Genomic DNA, 26,875 nt, shown 5'->3' with positions numbered 1-26,875 from the left:
TGGAAACCAAATGGATATATTTAGGTATCACTTGTTTAGCCCTATACTTTTTGTTAAATCTATTATGTTTCATCGATTTAACTCATTTTATCTTCACCCACTGGAAACGAAGAACATCCTCATATCCATGGCTCGGTAAGAAGTGATTGATTTTTCCTTCGCTGGGGATCACAGTCATGTAGACCTTTTTGAATGTAATTTCTGCCTTTGAATGTTTATTAGTATTCAGTTATTTCACACAATCGCGATTTTGGCTTTGCAGCCAATGTGAAGAGCATTGTGAACTGAAAATTCAATAAAATGTAGTTCATTCAGTGCAGGTTATAATATGAAGAACATAACAGTCGTTACGTATTCGAGTATCATTACTTCGATATCAAAAATGTCTGACATGGCTGCATGATACGTCATCGTCTAATTTTTTCCTTACTCTTATTTCATCCCCCTCGTCACGTATAGGCAAAGAATGGACTTTTAGCTGTACATTCAATCCATCCCTCACCCAAAAACACTAGCCAAAAGATGAGATACTTGCAAGTGAATTACAAATGTTTTAAAGGGAAAATTACAAAAAGGTTTTACATTTGACAAACTTAAGTTTTTCGTTTTTAATTTAAGTATGAATAAAAAATTTAAAACAGAAAACTATAAGAGTGTATTGAAAATATTTAAATCATGATACAAAACACTTATGTAAAACTTAAAAAGTTGCACTTCACTCTCACTAAAAGTGGAAGGTTCGGCTCTGGGAAACGTCTTCTATGTCGAAGGCGAATGAGACTGGACATTGGGGATGGTAGGAGGTCGGAGGTATAAGGATAGAGGATTTATGCACAGTAACGATGGAGCAGAAGTAGATTTTTAGAGGCAGGACTGGAGTAGTTGGAAAGGTTGCTGAGGACACACATTGAATGGAGAGAAGGTGTTGTGGTAAGAAGGGGTAGGGGAAATGGGTCGGGAAATACGCTAATCGCTGAGGTGAGGTGGATATGGTGGTAGGAGGAGGATTTTAGAGGTTTTCCACACTTCACGATATTAACCTGTAGAGAGGATAGTGGTATAAAGGACTGCTTTCCAGAAGAAGAGTTAATAGGGAGTGTAGAGTTGAGTCTGGCGCATGTCTGGTGTCAGTCCCGGCATTTTTTAACATTTAATAACTTCCTGATATATCTCAGTATTTGTCAGTGGCATATGAGTGTATCCCAGTCATGAATCCAAAGTAAGAAGTGATGTTAGCAATGAGAGTCTCGGACAAGGAGTAGAGAGTGAGAATATGATTGCAGGGAGAGCAGGGTGCTAAGGGTCTTTTTTTTCGCTGACTTTTGTCTAAGAGCAAACAGAACTTAGTGTTCATTTGCCACCATTACGAGAAAATTTGAAGGAAGTTCCAAATTTTCAATTTCTTCGTTTTGAATAATTTATTATACATCAGCTTCGAAGAACAGTAATGAGTCGGACTGAGGCACAGAAAGCTAGACAGACACCATTTTTGCGCAGACGAAGTAACAGGAATTATGTGGACACTGATAATAATAACTTTTATTGCTTTGAAAGATTCATTTAAATGTGCACTGAACGCTATAGCAAATAACAGGTTTGATGAATTTACAGTGAAGACTTTTTAATGCAAAACATTTCGCATCTGAGATTCTTTAACGTGATACAAGGGCACACACGTTGTGTTGTTACAAGTGAAAAATTAATTTTCCGTCACTAACATAAAAAAATTATTTTTCAATGCACTGCATCAAGAATTCGCTCCAAATGATTGAACAGTTAAAGAGAAATCAAAGAATTATTTCAATAAAAACAAATGGTCGAATTTCGATCACATGCGAAACTAGTTACTATTATTTCTCTCGATGGTTTACTAATTTTTAGAACTCAAAAATATAATAACTACTTCGTTAATCATGTAGAAAAATAATTAAAAACAAACATTAATGTTACGAGTGGCTTTCTCGCCGCTAGGGCACTAGTGTCGTTCTAACTGTCAGACGGTAACAGTTTTCACAGTAGTGAGTGTCGCAACTGTATATGTTAAGATACGTTTACATTTGGGATTTGTATCGGCACAAGCATGCGCGAAATATGTACACGTCTCTGGGACATGTATCACGACTTGTATGAGCGCGTTACTTGCAAGTCATACATGTACGATCGTGCGTTTACATCTAGCGATTTGTATTTATGCTTTCGGTGGTGCAGAGCTGTTCGGAATTCGTGATGGCTTCCCGGAGCTATGTGGAAGACTTAACATTTTTATGTGCTGGGATGCCTGCCCTTTTGAACGAAGAATGAAAACCTACAAAATGCAAAGAATACAACAATAGATTACGGAGAACACTCAAGATCAAATATACTTGTAAACAAACATGGCGGCACATAGCCAAGAAAGACTGGTACTGCTCCTACCCAACTTCTGCGACTTGTCTAGCACATCTCGAAAAGTTTATATACAAAATGTGCAAGCCACTTGTATACGCGGAAGGCGCGCATGAAAGTCGGGTGAACTTTTTTATGAGAAAAAATGATAATTAGTTGAAACCCTCAACTGCCGACAGGTGCTGTTGGTATACCTCGATGGGGACAGGTGTAAATCGGTGCCCTGACCGGGACTCGAACCCGGGATCTCCTGCTTACATGGCAGACGCTCTATCCATCTGAGCCACCGAGGTCACAGATGAATAGCGCGACTGCAGGGACTTATCCCTTGCACGCTTCCCGTGAGACCCACATTCCCAACCGTCCAAACAATCCTGCACATGTAATGTACCTAATAGATATTTGGCCATCTACTCATTACTCGCGCACACTTTGGCGATTCCTGTAAGAGTTCGGGTAATCTGTGGGCATTCTCACAGACGAAGGCCAATGGCTGGGTAGCCTTTGGCTATATATATGAAGATAGTAACTGTTCTCGAAAGAACAGATACCATTGATGACCGTGCAGCTTCTCTAGAACAAATGATAATTCGTTGAAACCCACAACTGCCGACAGGTGTTATTGATATACCTCGATGGGGACAGCTGAAAATATGTGCCCCGACCGGGACTCGAACGAGGGATCTCCTGCTGACATGGCAGTCCCTGCAGTCGCACTATTCATCTGTGTCCCCGGTGGCTCAAGTTGATAGAGCGTCTGCCATGTAAGCAGGAGATGCTGGGTTCGAGTCCCGGTCGGGACACATATTTTCAGCTGTCCCCATCGAGATATATCAACAACAGAGGGTTTCAACTAATTATCATTTGTTCTAGAGAAGCTGCGCGGTCATCAGTGGTATCTGTTCTTTCGAGAACAGTAACTATCTTCATATATTTTGTATGAGATGTTGTATCGCGACATGTCAAATTGACATGACGCTCATACAAGTTGTGGAACACGTATCTTTGTGTAAACGTACCTTTAGATGTGCTACTACTGTGACACGAGCGATGAACCGTGCAGGTGCTAAATCACTGGTCGACGGGCTGGCTGGACTGGAACCTGGCGCTGAACACGTCGGGCGGGCCCAACTGGGTGAACAACAACGTGGACTCGCCCGTGATCGTGAACGCGACTGCGGACGAGTTCTACAAGCAGCCCATGTTCTACGTGCTGGGCCACTTCTCGCGCTTCGTGACGCGCGGCTCGGTGCGGCTGCAGCTGGACGCACAACTGCCGGCCGCCGCCTCGCTGGACAGCGTCGCCCTGGAGACGCCGCAGGGCCGCACCGTACTCGTCCTCTCCAACAAGTAAGCCTCCTCCTCGTCCTTCTTCTACACTTCCAGAGCGAGACATCTGCCTGGACCGATACTCAGGTCTTCTTCTATTTCTTTACGTTTGTAGTTTACGATTTTGAGAGGTAATCTTGGCTACTCATCCTCTTAAGGCGGGTAGGACGTCAAACGGGCCGACTTGGAGCAGGAGAGGCACCACAGGACATTTTAATTTGCACTGTCTATACTTTTACAAATAAATTCATAAAACTTTGTCAGCATGACCAGGAAGGATTCAGAATTCACACTCATAGCAGTGGAAGTTCGAAAACATAACGAAGTAATTTTTTTACATGTGAAATTTCATCATTTTCTTCACTTATTACTGGCAGCATTTGTTGTTATAAGTACACTTTTCTTCATAAGTAAGAGAGATTCTTCGATGAAGTTTTCATAGCATACAAACCATACTTAAAAGTGTATAAAACTCTAGAATTTTCCAAATCTATTAAAAACTGTGCTAAAAATTGAGGTAATTAACTATAAACTTTGTGATTTTCCTAAACATGAAGTTTAAAATAACAGCTCATTCGGTTTTTTTTCATAAATTAAATGAATGGTATGTATGTTGTGAAAAATTCATCGAAGAATCTCTCTAACTTATGAAGAAAAGTGTACGTATAGCAACAAATGCAGCCATTAGTAAGTGAAAAATAATGAAATTTCGCACGTAAAAAAGAAAATTATTTGTTATGTTTTCGAACTTCCACTGCAATGAGTGTGAATCCTGTATCCTTTCTGGTGATGCTGACAAAGTTTTATGAACTTATTTGTAAAAGTATAGACACTGAAAATTGCAATGTAGTGTGATGCCTCTCCTGCTCCAAGTCGGCCCGTTTGACATCCTACCCCCCTTAATGTGTGTCAGTTCCATTTTTTCGAGGATTTTATTTCAAACCTCCTAGCAGATTAAAATTGTGTGTAGGACCGAAACTCGAACTCGGGACCTTTGCCTTTCGTGTACAAGTGCTCTACCATCTGAGCTTCCCAAGCACGACCCACGACCCATCCTCACAGCTTCAATTCTGTCAGTACCTCGTCTCCTACCTTCCAAATTTCACCTTGCAGAACTAGCACTCCCGGAAGAAAGGATATTGCGGAGACATGGCTTAGACACAGCAGCGGGGATGTTTCCATAATGAGATTTTCACTCTGCAGCGGAGTGTGCGCTGATATGAAGCTGTGAGGACGGGTCTCCAGTCCTACTTGAGTAGCTCAAATAGTGGTGTACTTTCCTGCGAAAGGCAAAGGTCCCGAGTTCAACTCTCGGTCCGCCACACAGTTTTAATGTGCCAGGAAGTTTCATATCAGCACACACTCCGCTGCAGAGTGAAAATTGCATTCAGGATTTCATTTGCTAATTGATAAACGTTAAATTTATTCCTAATTCTCTACATTCTTAATTCTGTCTAACCTACTATATTCTTTTACTCCTATAAGAAATTTCATTGCTTCTGACCGAACTCTGCTCTCTTGTTACTTACGTATGAACGTGATTCACTTCCGCACAGTACCATGTGGTGTGGAATATCTCCTAATATTGCGACAGACCTCATTTCACCCGGCGTTGTGCAACAACTCGACGTGGCATGGACTCAGCAAGCCGTTGCAATTCCCCTGCAGAAATATTGAACGATACTGCCTCTAAAGCCGTCCTTAATTGCGAAAGTGTTGCCGGAGTAGGATTTTGTGCACGAACTGACCTCTTGATCATGTCCCACACATTTTCGATGAGATAGATTTCGGTTGATCTGGGTAGCAAGATCATTCGCTCGAACTGTCCAGAATTTTCTTTAAACCAGTCGTGGGTGCACTGCCATCCATAAACATTCCATCGTTGTCTGGGAACATGAAGTCCATGAACTGCTGCAATTGGTCTCCAAGTAGCCGAACATAACGGTTTCCAGTCAGTTATCGATTCACATGGACCAGAGGACCCAGTTCATTCGCTGTAATCGCAGCCCACACCATCACGGAGCCACCACCAGCTTCCATAGTGCCTTGTTGACAACATTGGTCGACGGCTTCGTGGGGTCTGCGCCACACTCGAATCCTACCGTTATCTCTTACAAACTGAAATCGGGACTCATCTGACCGGGCCACGGTTTTCCAGTCGTTTAGCGTCCAACCGATATGATCACGAGCCCAGTAGAGGCGCTGCAGGCGATATCTTGCTTTTAGCAAAGGCACTCACGTCGGCCGGGTGCTGCTTTAGCCCATTAACACCAAATTTCGTCGCACTGTCCTAACCGATACGTTCATCGTATGTCCCACATTGATTTCTGCGGTTATTTCACTCAGTGCTGCTTGTCTCTTAGCAATGACAACCGTGCGCAAACGCCGCTGCTCTCGGTCGTTAAATGTAGGGCATTGGCTACTGCTTTGTCTGTAGTGAGAGGTAAAGTATTCTCGCCACACTCTTGATACTGAGGATACTGGAATATTGAATTCTCAAACGATTTCCGAAATAGAATGTCCTATGCGTCTAGCTCCAACAACTATTCCGCATTCAAACTCTATTAATACTAATCGTGCAGCCATAATCACGTCGCAAACCCTTCAACATTAATCACCTGAGTACGAAAGACAGCTCCGGCAATGCACTGCCCTGTTATACCTCGCGTATGTCGCCATGTGTGTATGTGCGCATTGCTATCCCATGGCATTTGTCACCTCAGTGTAAACTAGAACAGCGATGGTCTTATAATATTTTAATCTCCTCTGTCTTCGTGTTTGTTTAGTTTCTCTTTCTCTCTCTCTCTCTCTCTCTCTCTCTCTCTCTGTCTCTCTCTCTTTCTCTCATTATCTGTCCCTCACGCACACAAACACACATACTGCCTGACAAAAAAGTGAAGCAGCCATAGCCAGCCGAAGTGGCCGTGCGGTTAAAGGCGCTGCAGTCTGGAACCGCAAGACCGCTACGGTCGCAGGTTCGAATCCTGCCTCAGGCATGGATGTTTGTGATGTCCTTAGGTTAGTTAGGTTTAACTAGTTATAAGTTGTAGGGGACTAATGACCTCAGCAGTTGAGTCCCATAGTGCTCAGAGGCATTTGAACCATTTTTTGAAGCAGCCATAAGGCATCGTCGGATCTCAATGTAATTTCGTATACACACACACACACACACACACACACACACACACTCAGTGAGGTGACGGGCGAGTTGTGGCGCCCTGAAAATATTCTAAGTTCGGAGTCGGTTGTGGTCACGCGGGCTGCTCAACAGGCCGACCGCGTGGTGCCGAACAAGAGGGGTAGCCCCAGTGCGTGGTCCAGCCACCATGGTGCTGGGAATTCCTTGGTGACGCTGTGTCGATGAAGGAGACACGTGGGGAGTGCCAAAGATGGCGGACTTTGTGAAACCTTAATGGAAGACGTTTCACAGTTCATATAGAAATTAATAGTAGCCAGTTGAATCATGATACCTCAAAAAGAAACATGTACATTACCATTATTTGCACGACGATTCTGATGGTGTAGTCAGATTTTCAATGTCTTTATTAGTTTAAAGTTTAGTATCTGACGATAAATTATGCAAGTAACACCCAGTAATTAATTTCCAAAATCTAAACGGTTCATACGATACTGCCGATCGACGTGTCTTTAGAAATCAATTAGTGTAAACGTAAATTGGTATAAATTACAGGCATGTAACTTGAATAGTACATGAGTTATTGGAGGCCAAAGTGGCCGATTACTATCGATCGTGTCAGGCCATAAGTACACCACAGTTACACGAAAAAACGGTAGCAGCATGCTTATAAATATTTTTATTTCTCTATGTCTTTGTTTCTATCCGATACGTACCATTCATGAAAAATTGGTCAGTTATTTACTATGTTTTAGAAAGCACAGAGACATTAGGCTACTGGCTTATTTCTGTTCTATTCCTTTGATATATGTTTCTTTAATTTGTTCATGTATTTAATAATGTGTGTTAGAGCGTGTTTGTGGCCCAGCTGTAGAAATATTTATTTAATTTCAAATTATTTAAATGTAAATCCAGTATTTCGAATGTGTTTCATTATGTCTGTGAGTGTGCATTGGCTTCGAGACAGGGCGGTAACACTCTAACCAATCACAGTGATCGTTCCAAAAAGGACACGTATGGAAGTGGGGGAGTTCTGAACAGTACGGGAGAAGACACGAGGGAGGACTGGGCGGTATGGCGCAATGGATGCACAGTCGCGGGAAAGACTTGGGGGGTGGAGCAGTTTGCGTGTGGTCGCGGAAGATAGAAATATTTTGGAATGCCGACTTGTGCACTTGTGAAATTTCCATGCGTTCTGCAGTGAAGACGTGGAATGTGTTTAGAAGTAAATTTCTCGTGAGCTATGTTGTTGTTCATAACTAATTACGTGAAGTAGGAATCTATTGTTTCCCTTTATTCAACTTACATGTTACTTAATTTCTGGACCATCGACACCAATAAGTGTTTTACAGTAACAAAGGGCATTCTTAAAGGTACATCTGCTATCGTACCCATAATTTAAAGTCGTTAAAATGTTGTTGTTGTGGTTTTCAGTCCTGAGACTGGCTTGATGCAGCTCTCCATGCTACTCTATCCTGTGCAAGCTTCTTCATCTCCCAGTACCTACCGCAACCTACATCCTTCTGAATCTGCTTAGTGTATTCATCTCTTGGGGTCCCTCTCCGATTTTTACCCTCCACGCTGCCCTCCAATACTAAATTGGTGATCCCTTGATGCCTCAGAACATGCCCTACCAACCGATCCCTTCTTCTACTCAAGTTGTGCCACAAACGTCTCTTCTCCCCAATCCTATTCAGTACTTCCTCATTAGTTATGTGATCTACCCATCCAATCTTCAGCATTCTTCTATAGCACCACATTTCAAAAGCTTCTATTCTCTTCTTGTCCAAACTATTTATCGTCCATGTTTCGCTTCCATACATGGCTACACTCCATACAAATACTTTCAAAAACGACTTCCTGACACTTAAATCCACACTCGATGTTAACAAATTTCTCTTCTTCAGAAAAACTTTCCTTGCCATTGCCAGTCTACATTTTATATCCTCTCTACTTCGACCGTCATCAGTTATTTTGCTCCCCAAATAGCAAAACTCCTTTACTACTTCAAGTGTCTCATTTCCTAATCTAATTCCCGCAGCATCACCCGACTTAATTCGACTACATTCCATTATCCTCGTTTTTCTTTTGTTGATGTTCATCTTATATCCTCCTTTCAAGACACTATCCATTCCGTTCAACTGCTCTTCCAAGTCCTTTGCTGTCTCTGACAGAATTACAATGTCATCCGCGAACCTCAAAGTTTTTATTTCTTCTCCATGGATTTTAATACCTACTCCGAATTTTTCTTTTGTTTCCTTCATTGCTTGCTCAATATACAGATTGAATAACATCGGGGAGAGACTACAACCATGTCTCACTCCCTTCCCAACCACTGCTTCCCTTTCATGTCCCTCGACTTTATAACTGCCATCTGGTTTCTGTACAAATTGCAAATAGCTTTTCGCTCCCTGTATTTTACCCCTGCCACCTTCAGAATTTGAAAGAGAGTATTCCAGTCAAGTCGTTAAAATAGTACCTGCAGAATTTACTTAACTGCAATCTTTCATTTATAAATTTCTATATAACATTCAAAATTCGCAATTGCCAAGTGATAGGAACCTTCGAACATTCGATTCATGAATATGTTGAGATGCTATACTGTAGACTCAGCAGTATTTGGCTTGTAAAGCGACAACTACGTATCCCATCCCCTAGACAACGATACCGGCCAAAACGTTTAATACTTCAACTTTGAGTGTGAGGGTACGTAGTTGAGGGCCACCACATCACACCATTTATTATTGAAACCGCACAAAACAAACAAACACACACACACTCACACACACACACACACACACACACCAACGGCTTGCTTGTCAATGGTTAGAATTGCAGTTCTCTGTGACACATGGAGCGGCCACCAGAGTGCATTGGTGTAGTTCATGTTTAGTGTTTTTACCAGCCTGGTGGGGTATTTAAGGTGTGTGAAGAGCGTCAAGTATTGAGAGACTCCTGGGAAGTATATGGAGATATCACGTATTCATATAAGACAGCGTTATCAGCACCCAACAGAGTTTGAAAGGGGATTCATACTGTGTCTTCATTTGGCTGGCTGTTAGAGTTGTGCAATGTCCAGATTTGTAGAGCATTCGAATGATGGAGGCCCTACGTTGGACTGCATCGGGACGTGACTGACATACTCGTCGCCGAGGTTCTGGTCGACCATGTCTGTTCGCTACAAGGAAGAATCGCCGTACTGTGCATCAAACACATCGTAAGCGCTTCACATTTGCGCTTGCATCTGAGGACGAGTAATGGACTCTCTGGAATATTCTGCGTCATATCGCACCATTAGTAGGAGAGCTCCCATTCTTCTAGTGTTTCGTGGAGGCATAGCGGTGTTAGTGCTGGCGTCAAGGTATGGGGAGCCATCAGATATCACTGGAGGCCACGGCTGGTAGTAATTGAGGGAATTCTGATGGCACAGCGATATGTCACGGATATCTTGCGTCCTCATGTGTTACTACTCATGCAAAAGTGTCGTAGTATTCACAATTGCAATGCTCGTCCACAAAAGGCACGTAACTCTATGAACAGTTTGCGTGATGTTGAGCTACTCTCGTGGCCAGCAAGACCCCCAGATCTGTTTCCGATACAACACGATTCAGACCAGCTCGGATGTCAACTTCGTTTCAGTGCGTTTCAGTGCGAATACCCGTGGTATCAAGGACCAGTTACAACAGCTGTGAGCCGGCTTACCTCAGGGGAGGTTTTACGGCACCGCGTCCAACCAAATGAGAGTATACATTAATTGCAGAACGGGTGCAACGTCATATGAAACATGGGCTCAGACTGCCAAGTTCGTTATAATTTTCAAATGGCTCTGAGCACTATGCGACTTAACTTCTGAGGTCATCAGTCGCCTAGAACTTAGAACTAATTAAACCTAACAAACCTAAGGACATCACACACATCCATGCCCGAGGCAGGATTCGAACCTGCGACCGGAGCGGTCGCTCGGCTCCAGACTGTAGCGCCTAGAACCGCACGGCCGGCCGCGGTGGTCTAGTGGTTCTAGGCGCGCAGTCCGGAACCGCGGGACTGCTACGGTCGCAGGTTCGAATCCTGCCTCGGGCATGGATGTGTGTGATGTCCTTAGGTTAGTTAGGTTTAAGTAGTTCTAAGTTCTAGGGGACTGATGACCACAGCAGTTAAGTCCCATAGTTCTCAGAGCCATTTTTTTTAGAACCGGACGGCCACTCCGACCGGCCGTTATAATTGTCACTCGATTTTTTTAATCGCTGAAATAACATCACATACGCTCTCAACTCGTGAACTTTGATTTCGTTTTCTGCTCCCCATCTGGGTGCTTCACTTTTTCTTTCAGGCAGTGTATTTAAAAATTTTGCTGTTTTCTCCTGAAAAACCCAAACCACAACTGGCAAGAGGCTACGGCTCATATAAACCTGTCTTTAGGGAATCTCTCTATGACAAGTTCACTCGCACTCCTCACCAAAGCTGTTCCTGTCCAGTTGCAGCCGCCACACTCTTCGCAACACCAGATATTTGCCGACTTTAAACGTTGCTGTCCGCTTAGTAACAGGAGCCAACTACTTTTGCCATAGTGGAACGAGCATGCCTGATTTTGGCATTGAAACAGTTATGATTTGCCGTTTTTCGCAAGCTTCTCTCTTCTGTGTGACGTCCAGGAGTACGATTTGAACTGAAACAGCGGTGAGAAACATCGCTGCTACATAATTTCTGACGTCACTAAGACGTCAGCCACAGGCGTTTCATCCACGTGGCACATTTGCACATGCAACAGGTCCAGCGCTGAACAGCTTTTCGCGGAAAAGTAACCGTTAAAGTTTTCAACTGAAAATAATGGCACCGTTTAGGATTAGGTGCAGCACTGGAAAAAAGTATCATCGGCGTAAAACTGGGTGTATTTTTTAGCGTTTGAAGAATTCAGTCATCGTAATTCTTCTTTATTAATCCAAAAAACTTATTTAATACAAATCGATGACGGTTTTTTCTCGTATTTACATACTCTGTTACATTCTGTTCTGCAGTGAATTATTGTGGACTCGGTCACAAAGACTGTTTGCTTTACTTTGTTGTCAAAGCTCGCCTGAAAATCATTTGTTTATATACTCTCGCATCAAACGACGTTCTCCTGTAAGTTAAACTGTCGGATAGCCAAAACTGAAATTAGTGATACTGTAACTCACTTCGAGCTGTTTTTGCAATCCTGATTTACGTATATTTCACCGATTTTTGCTTTCACATAATACGTCTTTACAATAGGTCGTCTACATGTTTCATTGCAGTTCTGGAAACTTTTCATGCTTGTTTTAATACTTAACCCTTTTAGTTGCCGTAGTTTTAGCTCATTTTCTCACGTCGAATGTCGCAGTGCTGAGTCTGCAACTTCCACCGGGGTGCACAATGGAGATCAGACTGTGTTAAACAGTGTGTCGTGACGTTTCACTGTGTGGCTTACTATTGTGGGGTGTGTCTCGAAATTTTGTTCCATCCAGAGCGACACGCCCATCGTTTACGCCAAAAGATGATACGAGTGAAAGTCATCCAAACGTTGCGCTATTGCGATAAACTCACTTTGCTTTCCAGCCGGCACCTTTATACCGAGTAAAATGGTTTTGTCTGTGTGTCTGTTTTTAATGTCTTCTTTAAAAGACTCATCTAGTTTCATCGGATTACATCCCATTTGTGTTGGCCGTCGGAACTGAATACTTCATTTACATGGATGTAACTTTTCGATAACGTATAACGGACCTACGTGTTCCTAACGTCCCTGTTGTCCGGGAAAAAGCATCGGTTCCGAAGAACAACTTAAATCCAAAAGAAATGTAGAATTTTTGTAACCGAGTTGTTATTGCGCGATTACTTTTACTCAATAACGATCGAAAGAATTTTGATAAATGATAAAAACCGAAAAGTAGTGAAATTTCAGATAGTGACGTATTTTTAGTTTAGATTACAATGGTTTAGAAAACGGTAGCCAATATTGTATAGCCGTTAATCAATTTGGAAAAGTATTTACGTAATAATTAATGTAAAACAACCAAGTGGGAACGAACACAATAAAATTGACTCGAACTCAGATTCAAAACCACAGCTGGTAATATGAAATAAATCTAATCGTGAAATCAGTAAAACAAATTGTGCTAAGCACGTGCACTTGATTGGTAATTGTTTGGTACTCAGTTTGCGTGATAAATAGCTTCGCGCAGCCTACCATAACACATACTGTTAGTATTTCTATTAGTGTAATTGTTCTTAAGTAAATATTTTCTGTTAAGCAAAATATGTCTTATTAGCACGTAACTTTCATTAAATAACTACTGATTAACTTTTTTATAACACTGTTACGTATTTTGGAAATGATAACAGAAATTATTGATCACACAAAGAAATTAAACATTCTGATTGCACACTAATCTTTAAAAACTCGCTGAAATTACATTTTCATAATCATGGATGTTAATAACTGTTTTTAAGTGAAGATTTCGCTGAGCAGCAAAGCCCATTATTTATAACTACCAGTCTCAATTATTTTTTAAGTTTTGATTACTTTCATTTTTAAACAAATTATCAAAATTAAATCAGCTCTGCAATTTTAGTCTTTTTATCGTCAACAGTGACACTAGGTTTTAGTTAATAATCACAGGATAGGACTCTACTTGGTAAGCGTACCGGGTTAAGCACTTTTAACACAGCATTGACGTAAAGTTAGTAATTATTCACAAAATGAAACTACTACCCTGGCTAATCTTGGTATACTTCGGAATATTAAAGTTGGTCTGGCCGTACTTCAGTGACTGGCTGCTAGTGCTGCGTAAGGTAATAATCGCCGACAATGCATGGCGACAGGCTATTCTTATAGACACGTTGCAGTAAACAATTTTGGGTCCACTTTGCCCTTCTTTCATTTTACACCACTGGCCATTAAAACTGCTGCACCGCGAAGATGATGTGCTACAGACGCGAAATTTAACCGACAGTGTGATATGTAAATGAATAGTTTTTCGGGGCGTTCACACAAGTTTGGCGCCGGTGGCGACACTTACAAGGGGCTGTCACGAGGAAAGTTTCCAACCGATTTCTCATACACAAACAGCAGTTGACCGGCGTTGCCTAGTGAAACGTTGTTGTGATGCCTCGTGTAAGGAGGAGAAATGCGTACCATCACGTTTCCGACATTGATAAAGGTCGGATTATAGCCTATCGCGATTGCGGTTTATCGTATCGCGACATTGCTGCTCGCATTAGTCGAGATCCAGTGACTGTTAGCAGAGTGTGGAATCTGTGGGTTCAGGAAGATAATGCGCCAGTCACTACTCTTGATGAACTGTGGCATCGTGTTGAAGCTGTATGGGCTACTGTACCTGTGCACGCCATCCAAGCTCTGTTTGACTCAATACCCAGGCGTATCAAGGCCGTTATTACGGCCAGAGGTGGTTGTTCTGGGTACTGATTTCTCAGGATCTATGCACCCAAAAACCGTGAAAATGTAATCACGTGTCAGTTCTAGTATAATATATTTGTCCACTGAATACCCGTTTATCATCTGCATTTGTTCTTGGTGTAGCAATTTTAATGGCCAGTAGTGTACAAGTAGAGCTTTCAGTTGGATAATTACAGCATTTAGAGCTGAAATGGTCAATAATCCTAGATTGGGGGCCGGGACAGCATGATGGGTGAATACTGTGCTGTTGTGGTACTCAGTCAAAACACTGTTTGATGTAGCTCTCCATGCTACTCTAACCTGTGCAAGCCTCTTTGTCTCGAATAACCACTGCGACTTACATCCTTCTGAATCTACTTACTGTATCCATCTCTTGGTCTCTCTGTACAGCTTTTACCCCCCATACTTCCCTCCAATACTAAATTGGTGATTCCTTGATGTCCCAGTGTGTGTCGTATCAACTGATCCCTTCTCTTAATCAGATTGCGTCATAAAGTTCTTTGCTCACCAATTCAGCTCAGTTCCTCCTCGCTCGTTATGTGATCTACCCATCTAATCTTCAACATTCTTCTGTAGCAGCATGTTTCCAACGCCTCTATTACCTTTTTGTCTAAACTGTTCATCGTCCATATTTCACTTCCACACATGGCTACACTGCATACATATACTTCCAGAAAAGACTTCCACTCACTCAAATCTCTATTCGGTGGTAACAAATCTCTACTTCAGAAATGCTTTTCTTGCCATTGCCAGTCAACATTTTATACCCTCTTTACTTCGGCCATCATCAGTTATTTAACAGCCCAAATAGCAAAACTCCTCTACTACTTTAAGCGTCTCGTTTCCTAATCTAACTCCCTGACCATACCCTGAATCAATTCGACTACATTCCATTATCCTTGTTTTGCTTTTTTTGATGTCCATCTTATATTCACCTTTCAAGACACTATCCATTCTGTTCAACTACTCTTCCAAGTCTTTTGCCGTCTTGACAGAATTAGTGTCATCGGCAGATCTCAAATTTTTTATTTCTTCTCCCTGAACTTTAATTCCTTCTCCTAATTTTTCTTTGGGTTCCTTTACTGCTTGCTCAGTATACAGAATGAATAACATCGGGGCTGGGCTACAAACCAGTATCAATCCGTTCTCAATCACTGCTTGGGCCTTGTTTCGATTTAGGTCTTTCAGTGCTCTATAGAATTCTTCTCGCAGTATCGTGTCTCTCACCTTTCTCTTCATCTACGCACTCTTCCATTTCTAGAACATGGCCTGCAAGTTCATTTCCCTTATATAGACCCTCTATTTACTCCTTTCACCTTTCAGATTTCCATTCTTTCCCTGGGACTGGTTTTCCATCTGATTCTAAAGATTAACTTTCAAAACGCTGTACAACAACACCACTGGTCAGAATGATGTCAAATTTCAACGGAATATTATCGGATAAGGGGGAAAACGTATAGAAGAAGAAAAATTGATCAATAGACGGTGCTGTATGTGTCAGTATACGTAAATGAAAACACCTACCATGCGCACGACCCACTGAAGTTGGTATAAACACGCCGGGTACATGGCTTTTCCTCCTTTCGCTTCTGCGACGTTCGCCATGACTGCCTCAATGCAGGATCGCGCTCTGCTTGTAAAGCTGTATTACAAGAATGATGACTTTGCACACGTCACTCTGTAGAAGTTCCGGGCGCTGAAGGGTTTGAAAAAAGGCGTTGGTCCAATGACTATCGTGGGTATGAAGAAAATAATTCGTAAATTCGGAAAGACGGGTTCTTTTGGTGTGCAACCTGCTAGAGGGAGGAAACGAATTGATTCGACGTCAGTGGAAGCAGTGGTCACAGCAATAGAGGAGTGGGGGTGTGCAAACGTATAGTGCTCGGAGGATTGCCTGAACAATGGACATACCCGTGAGCATGGTGCATAAAATCCTACGAAATATCCTTCTTTGCTATCGATTCAAAATTACCCATGTGCACGAGATGCTTCCTGTTGACCTGCCAGCAAGGGAGACCTTTGTTTTATGATTTCTTGCTCACATGGAACTGGACAATGACTGGCCGTGGAAGATTTTTTGTGCAGACGAAGCCCACTTCCGTCTGACAGGATATGTCACTACACAGAGTTGTCGAATATGGGAAACGGAAAATCCACACGCATATCAACCAGTACCACTTCATCCTGAAAAGGGTTTATGTCATAATTTATCATAGGCCATATTTTTTCGAAGAGACAGGTGCTTCCGGTCCTGTTACCTTTACCGTCACTGGTAAGCTCTATGAGTGTCTTTTGCGCATCCACGTCATTCCAGCTCTCCAGCAGCATGGAAGTGTTGATGGGATCATTTTTATGCAAGAAGGCGCACCTCCGCACATTGCAAATCCAGTTAAGCAGCTGCTGAAGAGCCGTTTCGGAAATGCTAGAATTATCAGCCGCCATTTCCCTACAGCCTGGCCGTCCCCATCGCCTGACTTCTGGCTGTGGAGCTATCTGAAAGATGTTGTGTTCAGTGTTCCGATTGCAAACGTAGCTGCATTGAAGGCACTCACTGTGCAACACATTCTGAACGTGACCCCGCGAACGCTTCGATCAGTTGTGGGACATGCTGTTTCTCGATTTCAACTTGTTGCAGAAAACGGTGGACGGCATACTGGACATGTTACGCGCCAGTCACACGGAAATTAATAATCCAATTTGATTTTGATTGATGCTTTTCATCTGGTTTTTGACGTCAGGGCAATTGAAACCGATGAGAGTGATGCTTTTTATGCAGTTTTTGGCCTCATGAGAATTAAAAACCGATTTTTCCCATCCGATGTGATATGACCTTCCCGTGGTGGATGGGTTTACGTAATTCACAGTATCACACCTGTACACCCATGCACACTGAATAATACAGTTTGTTTAAGGTCAGACGTACATCTTAGGCATTGTTGTATGATTCATTCGTCATTTGCAGTCGACCACTGTTAAATTATGATGCTTACAGCGCCATCTATTGTTACATTTTGTAACTATTTACTTTTTCTTCTGCCATACGTTTTCCCCCTTCTCTGATAACATCCCGTTGCAATTTGATGTCATTGTGACCAGTGTTATGTCTACAGCGGTTTGGAAGTTTAATTATAATCATGCTGTATGTATACAGCTGCTTTTCTTTTCTCTTTAATTTGCCGTAGGCGGTATCTATCTTTCCCACAATGAAATAAGCTTCTAAATGCTTACATTTATCCTCTACTCATTCCTGCTCAGGCGTTTCGCATCTCCTGTGAATCTCATTATTTAACTTTCATGTCCCCTTTTACCTGCTTCATTTTCTGCATTGTTGTATTTTCTCCTTTCATCAGCTAAAGTCAATATCTCCGGTGTTATCCAAGGATTTCTACTAGTCTTGTCTTTTTACCAATTTGGTCCTCTGTTGGCTCCACTATTTCCTCAAAGCAACCCATCCGTCTTCTATCGTAACCCTATCCCCGGTTGTAGTCAATCGCTGCCCAATGCTCTCGTAGCAACATCTGTTTCTTTCAACTATCCAGGTTCCAGCTCCTTAAATTCCTTTTTGCGATTTCTTTAGTTTTAAACCAATAAATTGTGGTCAGAGTCCACACCTGTACCTGGAAATGTCACTAAACATGATTCAGATAACCTTAATACGGGTTGCCCTGTTAAATGGAGAAGGCGACGATTAAGAATACATTGAAACCAAGCTGCTTAGTCACTTTATGTTACACGAAAACTGATCTGTTACGTTTTTATGGGTATAAAAGAAATTACGAGGGCTATTCGGAAAGTAAGTCCGATCGGTAGCGAAATGGAAAACGCTATGAAAACAAAAAAATATTTTATCTGCAACATTCAGCTAGAACTTCTAGCTACTCTCTTCATAGTCGCTGCTCCTACTTACAAGGGGAGGCCGCCAATTGTGAAATTCAGATTCGTTTCATACTGCGCATAATAAAAGCTCATGGCCAGAGGTGTAATGTGGCAAAGCACCAAGATGCACTTCTCAGCCGTTGTGAGAAAATCCACAGTTAAAAGAAACCGTTGCAGTGAAATACTCTCTATGAGTAATAACCTTCTACAGCGTCGTGGCTCAGCGGTAAGCGCTCGGGTTCGTAAGCCGAAAGTCGCCGGATCGAATCTCTCCCCATGCAGCTTTATTTGTTTTTTGTAATTCAAATGTGTATATACACACACACACACACACACACATTATATATATATATACACTCCTGGAAATTGAAATAAGAACACCGTGAATTCATTGTCCCAGGAAGGGGAAACTTTATTGATACATTCCTGGGGTCAGATACATCACATGATCACACTGACAGAACCACAGGCACATAGACACAGGCAACAGAGCATGCACAATGTCGGCACTAGTACAGTGTATATCCACCTTTCGCAGCAATGCAGGCTGCTATTCTCCCATGGAGACGATCGTAGAGATGCTGGATGTAGTCCTGTGGAACGGCTTGCCATGCCATTTCCACCTGGCGCCTCAGTTGGACCAGCGTTCGTGCTGGACGTGCAGACCGCGTGAGACGACGCTTCATCCAGTCCCAAACATGCTCAATGGGGGACAGATCCGGAGATCTTGCTGGCCAGGGTAGTTGACTTACACCTTCTAGAGCACGTTGGGTGGCACGGGACACATGCGGACGTGCATTGTCCTGTTGGAACAGCAAGTTCCCTTGCCGGTCTAGGAATGGTAGAACGATGGGCTCGATGACGGTTTGGATGTACCGTGCACTATTCAGTGTCCCCTCTACGATCACCAGTGGTGTACGGCCAGTGTAGGAGATCGCTCCCCACACCATGATGCCGGGTGTTGGCCCTGTGTGCCTCGGTCGTATGCAGTCCTGATTGTGGCGCTCACCTGCACGGCGCCAAACACGCATACGACCATCATTGGCACCAAGGCAGAAGCGACTCTCATCGCTGAAGACGACACGTCTCCATTCGTCCCTCCATTCACGCCTGTCGCGACACCACTGGAGGCGGACTGCACGATGTTGGGGCGTGAGCGGAAGACGGCCTAACGGTGTGCGGGACCGTAGCCCAGCTTCATGGAGACGGTTGCGAATGGTCCTCGCCGATACCCCAGGAGCAACAGTGTCCCTAATTTGCTGGGAAGTGGCGGTGCGGTCCCCTACGGCACTGCGTAGGATCCTACGGTCTTGGCGTGCATCCGTGCGTCGCTGCGGTCCGGTCCCAGGTCGACGGGCACGTGTACCTTCCGCCAACCACTGGCGACAACATCGATGTACTGTGGAGACCTCACGCCCCACGTGTTGAGCAATTCGGCGGTACGTCCACCCGGCCTTCCGCATGCCCACTATACACCCTCGCTCAAAGTCCGTCAACTGCACATACGGTTCACGTCCACGCTGTCGCGGCATGCTACCAGTGTTAAAGACTGCGATGGAGCTCCGTATGCCACGGCAAACTGGCTGACACTGACGCCGGCGGTGCACAAATGCTGCGCAGCTAGCGCCATTCGACGGCCAACACCGCGGTTCCTGGTGTGTCCGCTGTGCCGTGCGTGTGATCATTGCTTGTACAGCCCTCTCGCAGTGTCCGGAGCAAGTATGGTGGGTCTGACACACCGGTGTCAATGTGTTCTTTTTTCCATTTCCAGGAGTGTATATATAATTCCCGGTAATCAGTTGCAACAATTATGCATATAATAAGTTGTTGAAAGTCGTTTGTCGTGGAAAAACTGGCGACTTCGAACATCATTATTTTTTCCGCAAACAAAGTTGTATTTCACAAATGTTATTGTCTTCGTAATGTTTACCACGTATAGTTAACGGAAGACGTAGAAACGATATTCCGAAACGAATACTGAAACGTCCCCTTTGAACAATTATACATGACTGTGCTTAAACTGACACACAATATTTTGTTAGCGCAACGCAATCTGACTTTCAAAATTCCCTACAAAAGAATGGCCCTGACTAACATTAAACTATACCTTTCACAAATCACTTACCTCACAAAAATCTTCGCTGCTCAAGCTACTGCAATACAGCGAGCGCCACTACTGCCAGCTAAATAAAAGATTCAAACTATGGAAGGCACTAACTACTGATAGGGATACTTAGCAAATGAAAGATATTAATAGAGAACAAACAATGTATTTACCTTGATATCATCATATATAAATATAGCAGTTCATGACAAATTTCAAAACTCCGCCATCTCTCTCTCCACATCCACCACTGCTGGCGGCTCACCTCCAACTGCGCAACGCTACGCGCTGTTCACATCCAGCTGCCGCTGCCCCACACTACAATGGCGAGTATTACAACAATGCAAAGCAGCCACAGACTGCACACAGCACAGCCAGTGATTTTCATACAGAGGTGGCGTTACCAATAAAAAAACCTAAACAGCCTACTTACATAGCCCCCATGCTCCCCACAAAAAAATTTACAAATTATTTTGGGCAGTGGCCAAAAATGATTTGAAAAAAATTTTTCATAATTGCAATAACAAAGATATCAAATGCACACACTTATTGATACAATGCTGGTCAAAAGCTAAAAATTTCTCACAGTCCATAAAGACAGTCCAGATTGTTCATCACAGTAAAAATGAAGAGTTTCTCTCAAAGTCTGAGCAGTAAAAGAAAATGCACACGGAAGTAGTGGATTTCCATGCAGTCTTGAAGAAGTAGCGTTGTCCTTCCAACGGAAAGACAGTGCTGACTCTTGACATGCTGACAGATAATGGGCCACAACAGAGCAAACCCACAGCCGAGTCAGTCGAAGTTTTGAAGAATATTGGTAGGTCATCACAGAGCAGACCCACTGTAGTCCTGGTAGAGATTACGGTATTGGTGGGCCACCATAGGTGCAGACCCACTGCAGTCCTAGTAGAGATGATGGTATTGATGGTTGATGTAGACCCACTATAGTCCTTGTAGAGATAGCCAACAGCCATCTGTTGTGACTGTGCAGGTGCACAATCACCATTGAAGAGTCTTGCGGATAATATAGCAAGTCCATAACCACCACTTGTGCACTCACAAAGTTTTTGGAATTGTCCTTAGAACCAGCAATGCTGTTATCCAGTCCCTTGCTGAATTATTAACACACGTGCAAACACTATCAGTCCCTACTTCTCACATATTGTCCATATACTATGACCAACGGAAATGTGTGCAGTGAAATGAATGCTTACAAGTTACTTAGTTTTATAAACTGGTGTCAATTACAATTTTATAACATGAGAATACAATAACAAAGGTACAAAATACATCATTAAAAACATAATAATACAGATAACATTTGTAGTAATATGGGCTTTACAAAAGAATCGAAATAACATATACATCAGTGTTACAGGAATTATGACATTAGTAAATACATAAAAGATCAGAATAACTTTTGAAACATCAATTTCACACATGAGCATTAAAACAAAACAGAATAAATAATGTCTAAACATCTTTACAAAGTAAATAACACATTATTAATGCCAATTGTATTTGAGGATAACAGTATTCCTCATCATAGTAAATGTAGCTTAATATTAAAAGAAGAAAAAATTCTATGAAACTACACAGAGACAGGAAGAAAACAAATACACAAGGGTACACAAACATATAGTGGGATACCACAAAAGGAAAGGACAGGGTTTGTTGTACTGCAGTATTTTGCAAACAAAACTGTCTTTACTTCTTGGAGATCTCCCTTCATTCATCATTATTCCCAAAAAGTCCTATCTATACCTGCTTTCTGTACTTTTCTCGTATAGCCTCTCAGTGCATTTCTTCAAATTCATCGCAACTCATTCTCTTATAGGCTACCCCTTCTTAAGCTAACTTAAATCTACTGAGCTCAGATGCTAAACTAAGGGACGAGGCAATGCAGCAGCACAAAACAATTAACACAAACAGCAATGACCAAAAAAATGGAAAATTGCAAAGCAAGCTACAGTAAATCTAAATTAACAGAAAAAAATGCAAAATTACAACTAATATGAGCCAATGTGCAGCAACAAGAAAAGCTTAACAGAGTAATACAAAGTTAAATTTAGTAACACTATGCCTGGCAAACAGCAGCAGTAAATGCTATGACGTATACCTAAGCATGACAAAGCTCAAGCATAAAAAATATTACAGTAAAAACAACAATGCAGATAAGGGAAATGTATATTCACATCTTAATATCTATGTAATTAAAGTGGTGCACCACAACAACTTATTGTAAAAGAAATATTACCATGTACTTGAAAAGAAAATTATGTGTCCAGTTACTGTTACTAGTCCCTTCTTATTGTTCTTTCCTTTCCAAGTGCTCCTTTTTTTTTTTTTTTAAAGAATGTGGATTACAAAATTATCATTTAATAGATCTGTTGACAGAAAGTGTTCACATTAGCAAATGCATCTAAGTTTATTTTATAAAACTAATGCTGTAACACAGCTGGAAAACAGGTATCAAATGAAATAAGCAATTACGCAAACCAAAGCATACAAATATCATTCAATAAGTAAGTAGCTCTCAACTCTTGTAGAAAGACACTTGTCATTATCAGGTTTGCAGATGTAAGAATATTTCCCATCAGTTTATAAGCATTTCAGTAAGTAGCAGAAAGTAGGCGCTCCACAATATAATCATATGTTTCCAAGTAATGAGCGTGTCTTATTTGCGATGCTTTCCACAAAGGAATGTCAATAGCCAGGTTAATGGTCTCTCCTTTTTTTTTCTCCACCTGCGCCTCTGAAAGGCTAATGGCTTTTTTTTTTCGGGCGGCCGTCGCCCAGGTGGGTGCCCGCGACGCATTACGTGCAGGTGGTCACTTAACTTTCTTACGGAAATATTTACGACAGCAGTTTCCGCTACAGTGACAGTCTCACATAAAAATATTTCACAGGTCAAGAATTAGCGTTGCAAATCTGTAGAAACAAAATCCTATAAATATAAGTGTCCAAAAAAATTTTCGCCGGCATTGTGATACATTCACGCATTTACACACATTTCATAACTCTTAAAGTACGATTCTTGGTTTCCAACAACCTTTTTCACAAATCGGCGTCCCTAACCACTACTCATTATTTCTTACCTTATTCGTCGACACTTCTTCAATATTTCATCATCACAGATACGTAGCATAATAAAATAACTCATACAGCATCAGCTTATTGATCATAAACATACCGCAACAGCGTAATACACATCGTCGTCGTAAAAATATCGTAACATCTCAGTCAATTCTCAAAATCGTCGTAGTTTCCTCCAATAATTTCAAAACCTAAAAAAAATTCTCTGCTCATTTCAATAGTGTCATCTACCTCAAACGTACTTTAAAAATCATGATCTCATACCAAATACATCATTCAAAGCTCTCATAGTCTCACAATGGTTCTGAAAAAATATGAAGAGTTCACACAGTACAGACAAAATACAATTTCATAAGTGTGAAGTTATCCAACTGTGTAATTACTTAAACATCTGTCACTGATGTAGTAAAAAAAAGTTTCTTTCTCTGTTAAATGATCAGATAGCTGTGTAATTTGTGTGTTAGAGAAATATGGTACCGATGTGTAAAGTTGTATAAGCAAATACCATATTAGCTAGGGTTCCTTGTGGTTGCCACACACATGGTACACAAAGTAAGCGTGTACCCCCCTGAGGATTAATGTAATTATACCCTCAGGTGTTACAGATTACACCAATGGAATGAAATATATCACGGAAAACTTTCTTTGTAATTCAAAAATCTTTAAAAATAAATGTTTTAAGTATAAAATTGATCACTCAAATACGTGTACTGTAGCGCTAAACTGTGCGTCTTGTAACATAATCTCTGTGGAAGTGTCGTAGTTATCGTCCTCCGAAAGCTAAGTTCTGCAGAAGTCAATGTACTTACCTCATGATAAACAAAAGTGAAATGCTTTGCGTATAGATATCGTAGTTATTATGCTTATTGGCATGATGAAGAAAGTACTGTACAGTAACGTATTGTTGTGCCACGAAAAAGGCTGTCTCATTGTTGCTATACCACAAAAGTTACTACTAAAACATGTTTTTCTTTCCAGAAGAATTCAGAAAACTGTGCAGATATAAAACAGATACATCGCAAAAGCAACACTGTAAATTGTCACTTATTAGTAGCGTCGTGATAAAACCGTGTAGCTGTCACATAAACTAACCACTGTGTCCTCTGGTATCTCACAGAAAGTACTTTAAATCCAGAATATATTTTCAAGTAAACCAAAATGTTGCATTAAAATCTCATTAGCAGTACCAGATATAATGTTATTTTTCTCGGAGCCAGCCGGCGCACGTGTATGCCTGCGGTGCGAGTCATTGTCTGTCTCTTTGTTGCCGCGTGTCGTTACTGGGATTAGGAGACCTAACTTCTACAAATTCACTCTGACGAGAAGGCCCTGCCCTGTTTAAATCCCGCCAGTTCTGATGCAATTCAGGTCTGTCGTTACGATCACATCGTCTGTCGTCATGTCGGTAGTTCCTGTAGTTTCTTTCTTGTCGGTTAAGTGGTGGAGAATTTCTCCCTGAATCGTAACTGCGTGCTGAACTGTTGCGTCTGAAGTTATTCTGTCTCCCTTGATAATAATTATTTTGGTTCCCAAATTGTCTGTTTCTCTGATTGTCTCTGTGATAGTCACTACCGCGGAGAAGTGATCTTTCCCTGTAATTATTACTACTTTGCCAACGGTTGTCATATGGGTGGTGTCTGTTTTGGTCACGATTTGCGTTGTAAGAATAGCCTTGTCGTGTCCAGTTATTGTTTCTGTCGTCACGGAATTGTGACGTATGTGACCTGTAGTGATTGTTTTCCTGTTTCCGCGCTCCCCGATTGTCAGTGTCACTTTCCAGTTCTTGTAACAGTCCCTGAAAAGCCTCAATGTCTTCTTTGCAACGTCCTGCTAAAATAATATGTCGTAAATGTTCAGGTAATTTCAGTAAGCAAATGCGGATGAGTTCTGAGGGGCTGTATGGGTTTGAAAGATACTGATTCTTATGCAACATGTCTTCAAAATATTTGACAAGACTGGAAAATTCAGATTGTTTGAAATGTTTCATCATTATGATACCATGTTTTACTCGGTCTTGTGTGGCCTGAGACCAATATGCTGAGAGGAAGGCATGGTAAAATTCTCCTTCACTGTGGCAATCATGAATGACCGATCGCATTTTTACAGCTGGTTCATTCTCTAAGTAGCCACACATAAATTCTAATCTGTGCTGTAATGACCAGTTGGGAGGAAAACAATGAGAGAATTGATGGAGCCACGCTTGTGGATGAATGTCGTTGCCAGAATTCTTAAATGTTTTGAATTTACGTGTAGTAATGAACAGCTTATAGTCAAAGTCATCATGTCGGCGAGTCGCATATCGGTCATTGTTAGGTCGTGTCGGCCGTTCCATCTCAAAATTCGGTGCACATTGCCAATTTCTTTCATAACTTTCGAAATGCCCTGTGTTATTATTTTGCGGCTTTTCCGTGTTTCTAAGTCCCTCTTCCCGTGTTGGAGCGCGAGTGTCCTCTGAAATACGTAATTCTTGTATTACCTGTGTCAGCTGATCTTGTACTTCCCGGATTTCTCTTTGGTTTTGTGTATTAATTTGATTCTGATTTTGTTTGAATTTTCTTATTTGTTCATACTCTTCTGTGTCAGTGAAGGCTACGGGTCTTGTGTCATTCAGATCATCATCTACCTTTGTAGATAAGTTAGTGACCTGATCCGAAAGTTCGGCTACTTTCTCCGATAGTGTACTTATTTCTGCAGTGTGTTTTTCTGAACCAAGTTTCAGAGTATCTACTGTGTCCTTAAAGTTTTCCTGAGTTTTTGCAAGTTGCGTAACCGAATCGGTAGATGCAACTGAGTCAAATTTAGCTTGCAAGGTCTCATGATTTTCATGAACAATAATTTGCAGTTCTTTTATGGCTGCTTCGTGATTCTGTAATGCATTTTCATGCCGCGAAAAAACAGGTTGAAAATGCTCACAAATTTGAGTTTTTACGTCATTACAGACTTTTTGACATTTCGATTCCATGTTATGTAGCTCAGTAGTTAAATCTTCACGCGTTTGTTCAAGAGTTTGTTCCAATGAGTCTAACTTTTGAAGCTGTTGTTGTGTTTGTCTCTGATTTTGTTCCAGTGTGTCTAACTTTTCAAGCTTTTGTCCCATTTGTTGCATTAATTGTAATAACAATGCACTGGTGTCTGAAACATGTTCCTCAGTGCTTTTCGGCAGTGAAGTTGCACCGGCAACATTCACATTTTGACAAGTGGAAAATGTGTCTTGACTCATTTGAGAAAACGGTGGGAACCCAAAACCTGAGTCTGCAGTATTTGCAATATTGTGTTCTGTCATTCCCGATTCCTGAGGCGAGCTGTTGCCGTCCAATCGATCGATAACGCTCCCCTGTTCACTACCTGTTTCACTGTCTACACCATTGTTTGCCGCCCGCTCCATTTCCCTATGCGCAATTACCAAATTACTACTTTGAACATTAGTTAATTCATTACTCTGCGGCGCTAACACACTTCTTTCGTCTTCACTGTCATTTCTCAGTTTACTTTGGAGCCTAGTATTACGTTTTTCACA

General features: G+C 41.8%; 1 protein-coding gene and 1 non-coding gene across 2 annotated transcripts in view; one reads left to right on the top strand and one right to left on the bottom strand.

Moving 5' to 3' along the window:
* Positions 1-26,875, top strand: part of LOC124711996 (lysosomal acid glucosylceramidase-like) — a 173,357-nt gene that overhangs the window by 139,790 nt on the left and 6,692 nt on the right. Inside the window, exon 9 of the mRNA XM_047242316.1 lies at positions 3,449-3,735. Coding sequence (XP_047098272.1) covers positions 3,449-3,735 — 287 coding nt within the window. The remainder of the gene's footprint in view (positions 1-3,448; positions 3,736-26,875) is intronic.
* On the bottom strand, positions 2,605-2,678 carry Trnat-ugu. The gene has a single exon. It is a non-coding gene; the product is annotated as a tRNA-Thr (tRNA).

The sequence above is a fragment of the Schistocerca piceifrons genome, chromosome 1 (assembly GCF_021461385.2).
Source record: "Schistocerca piceifrons isolate TAMUIC-IGC-003096 chromosome 1, iqSchPice1.1, whole genome shotgun sequence".
In the NCBI taxonomy this organism is placed as follows: Eukaryota; Metazoa; Arthropoda; class Insecta; order Orthoptera; family Acrididae; genus Schistocerca; species Schistocerca piceifrons.
The sequence above is the reverse complement of the archived record's forward strand: the minus strand, read 5'-3'. Positions and strand labels throughout refer to the sequence as shown.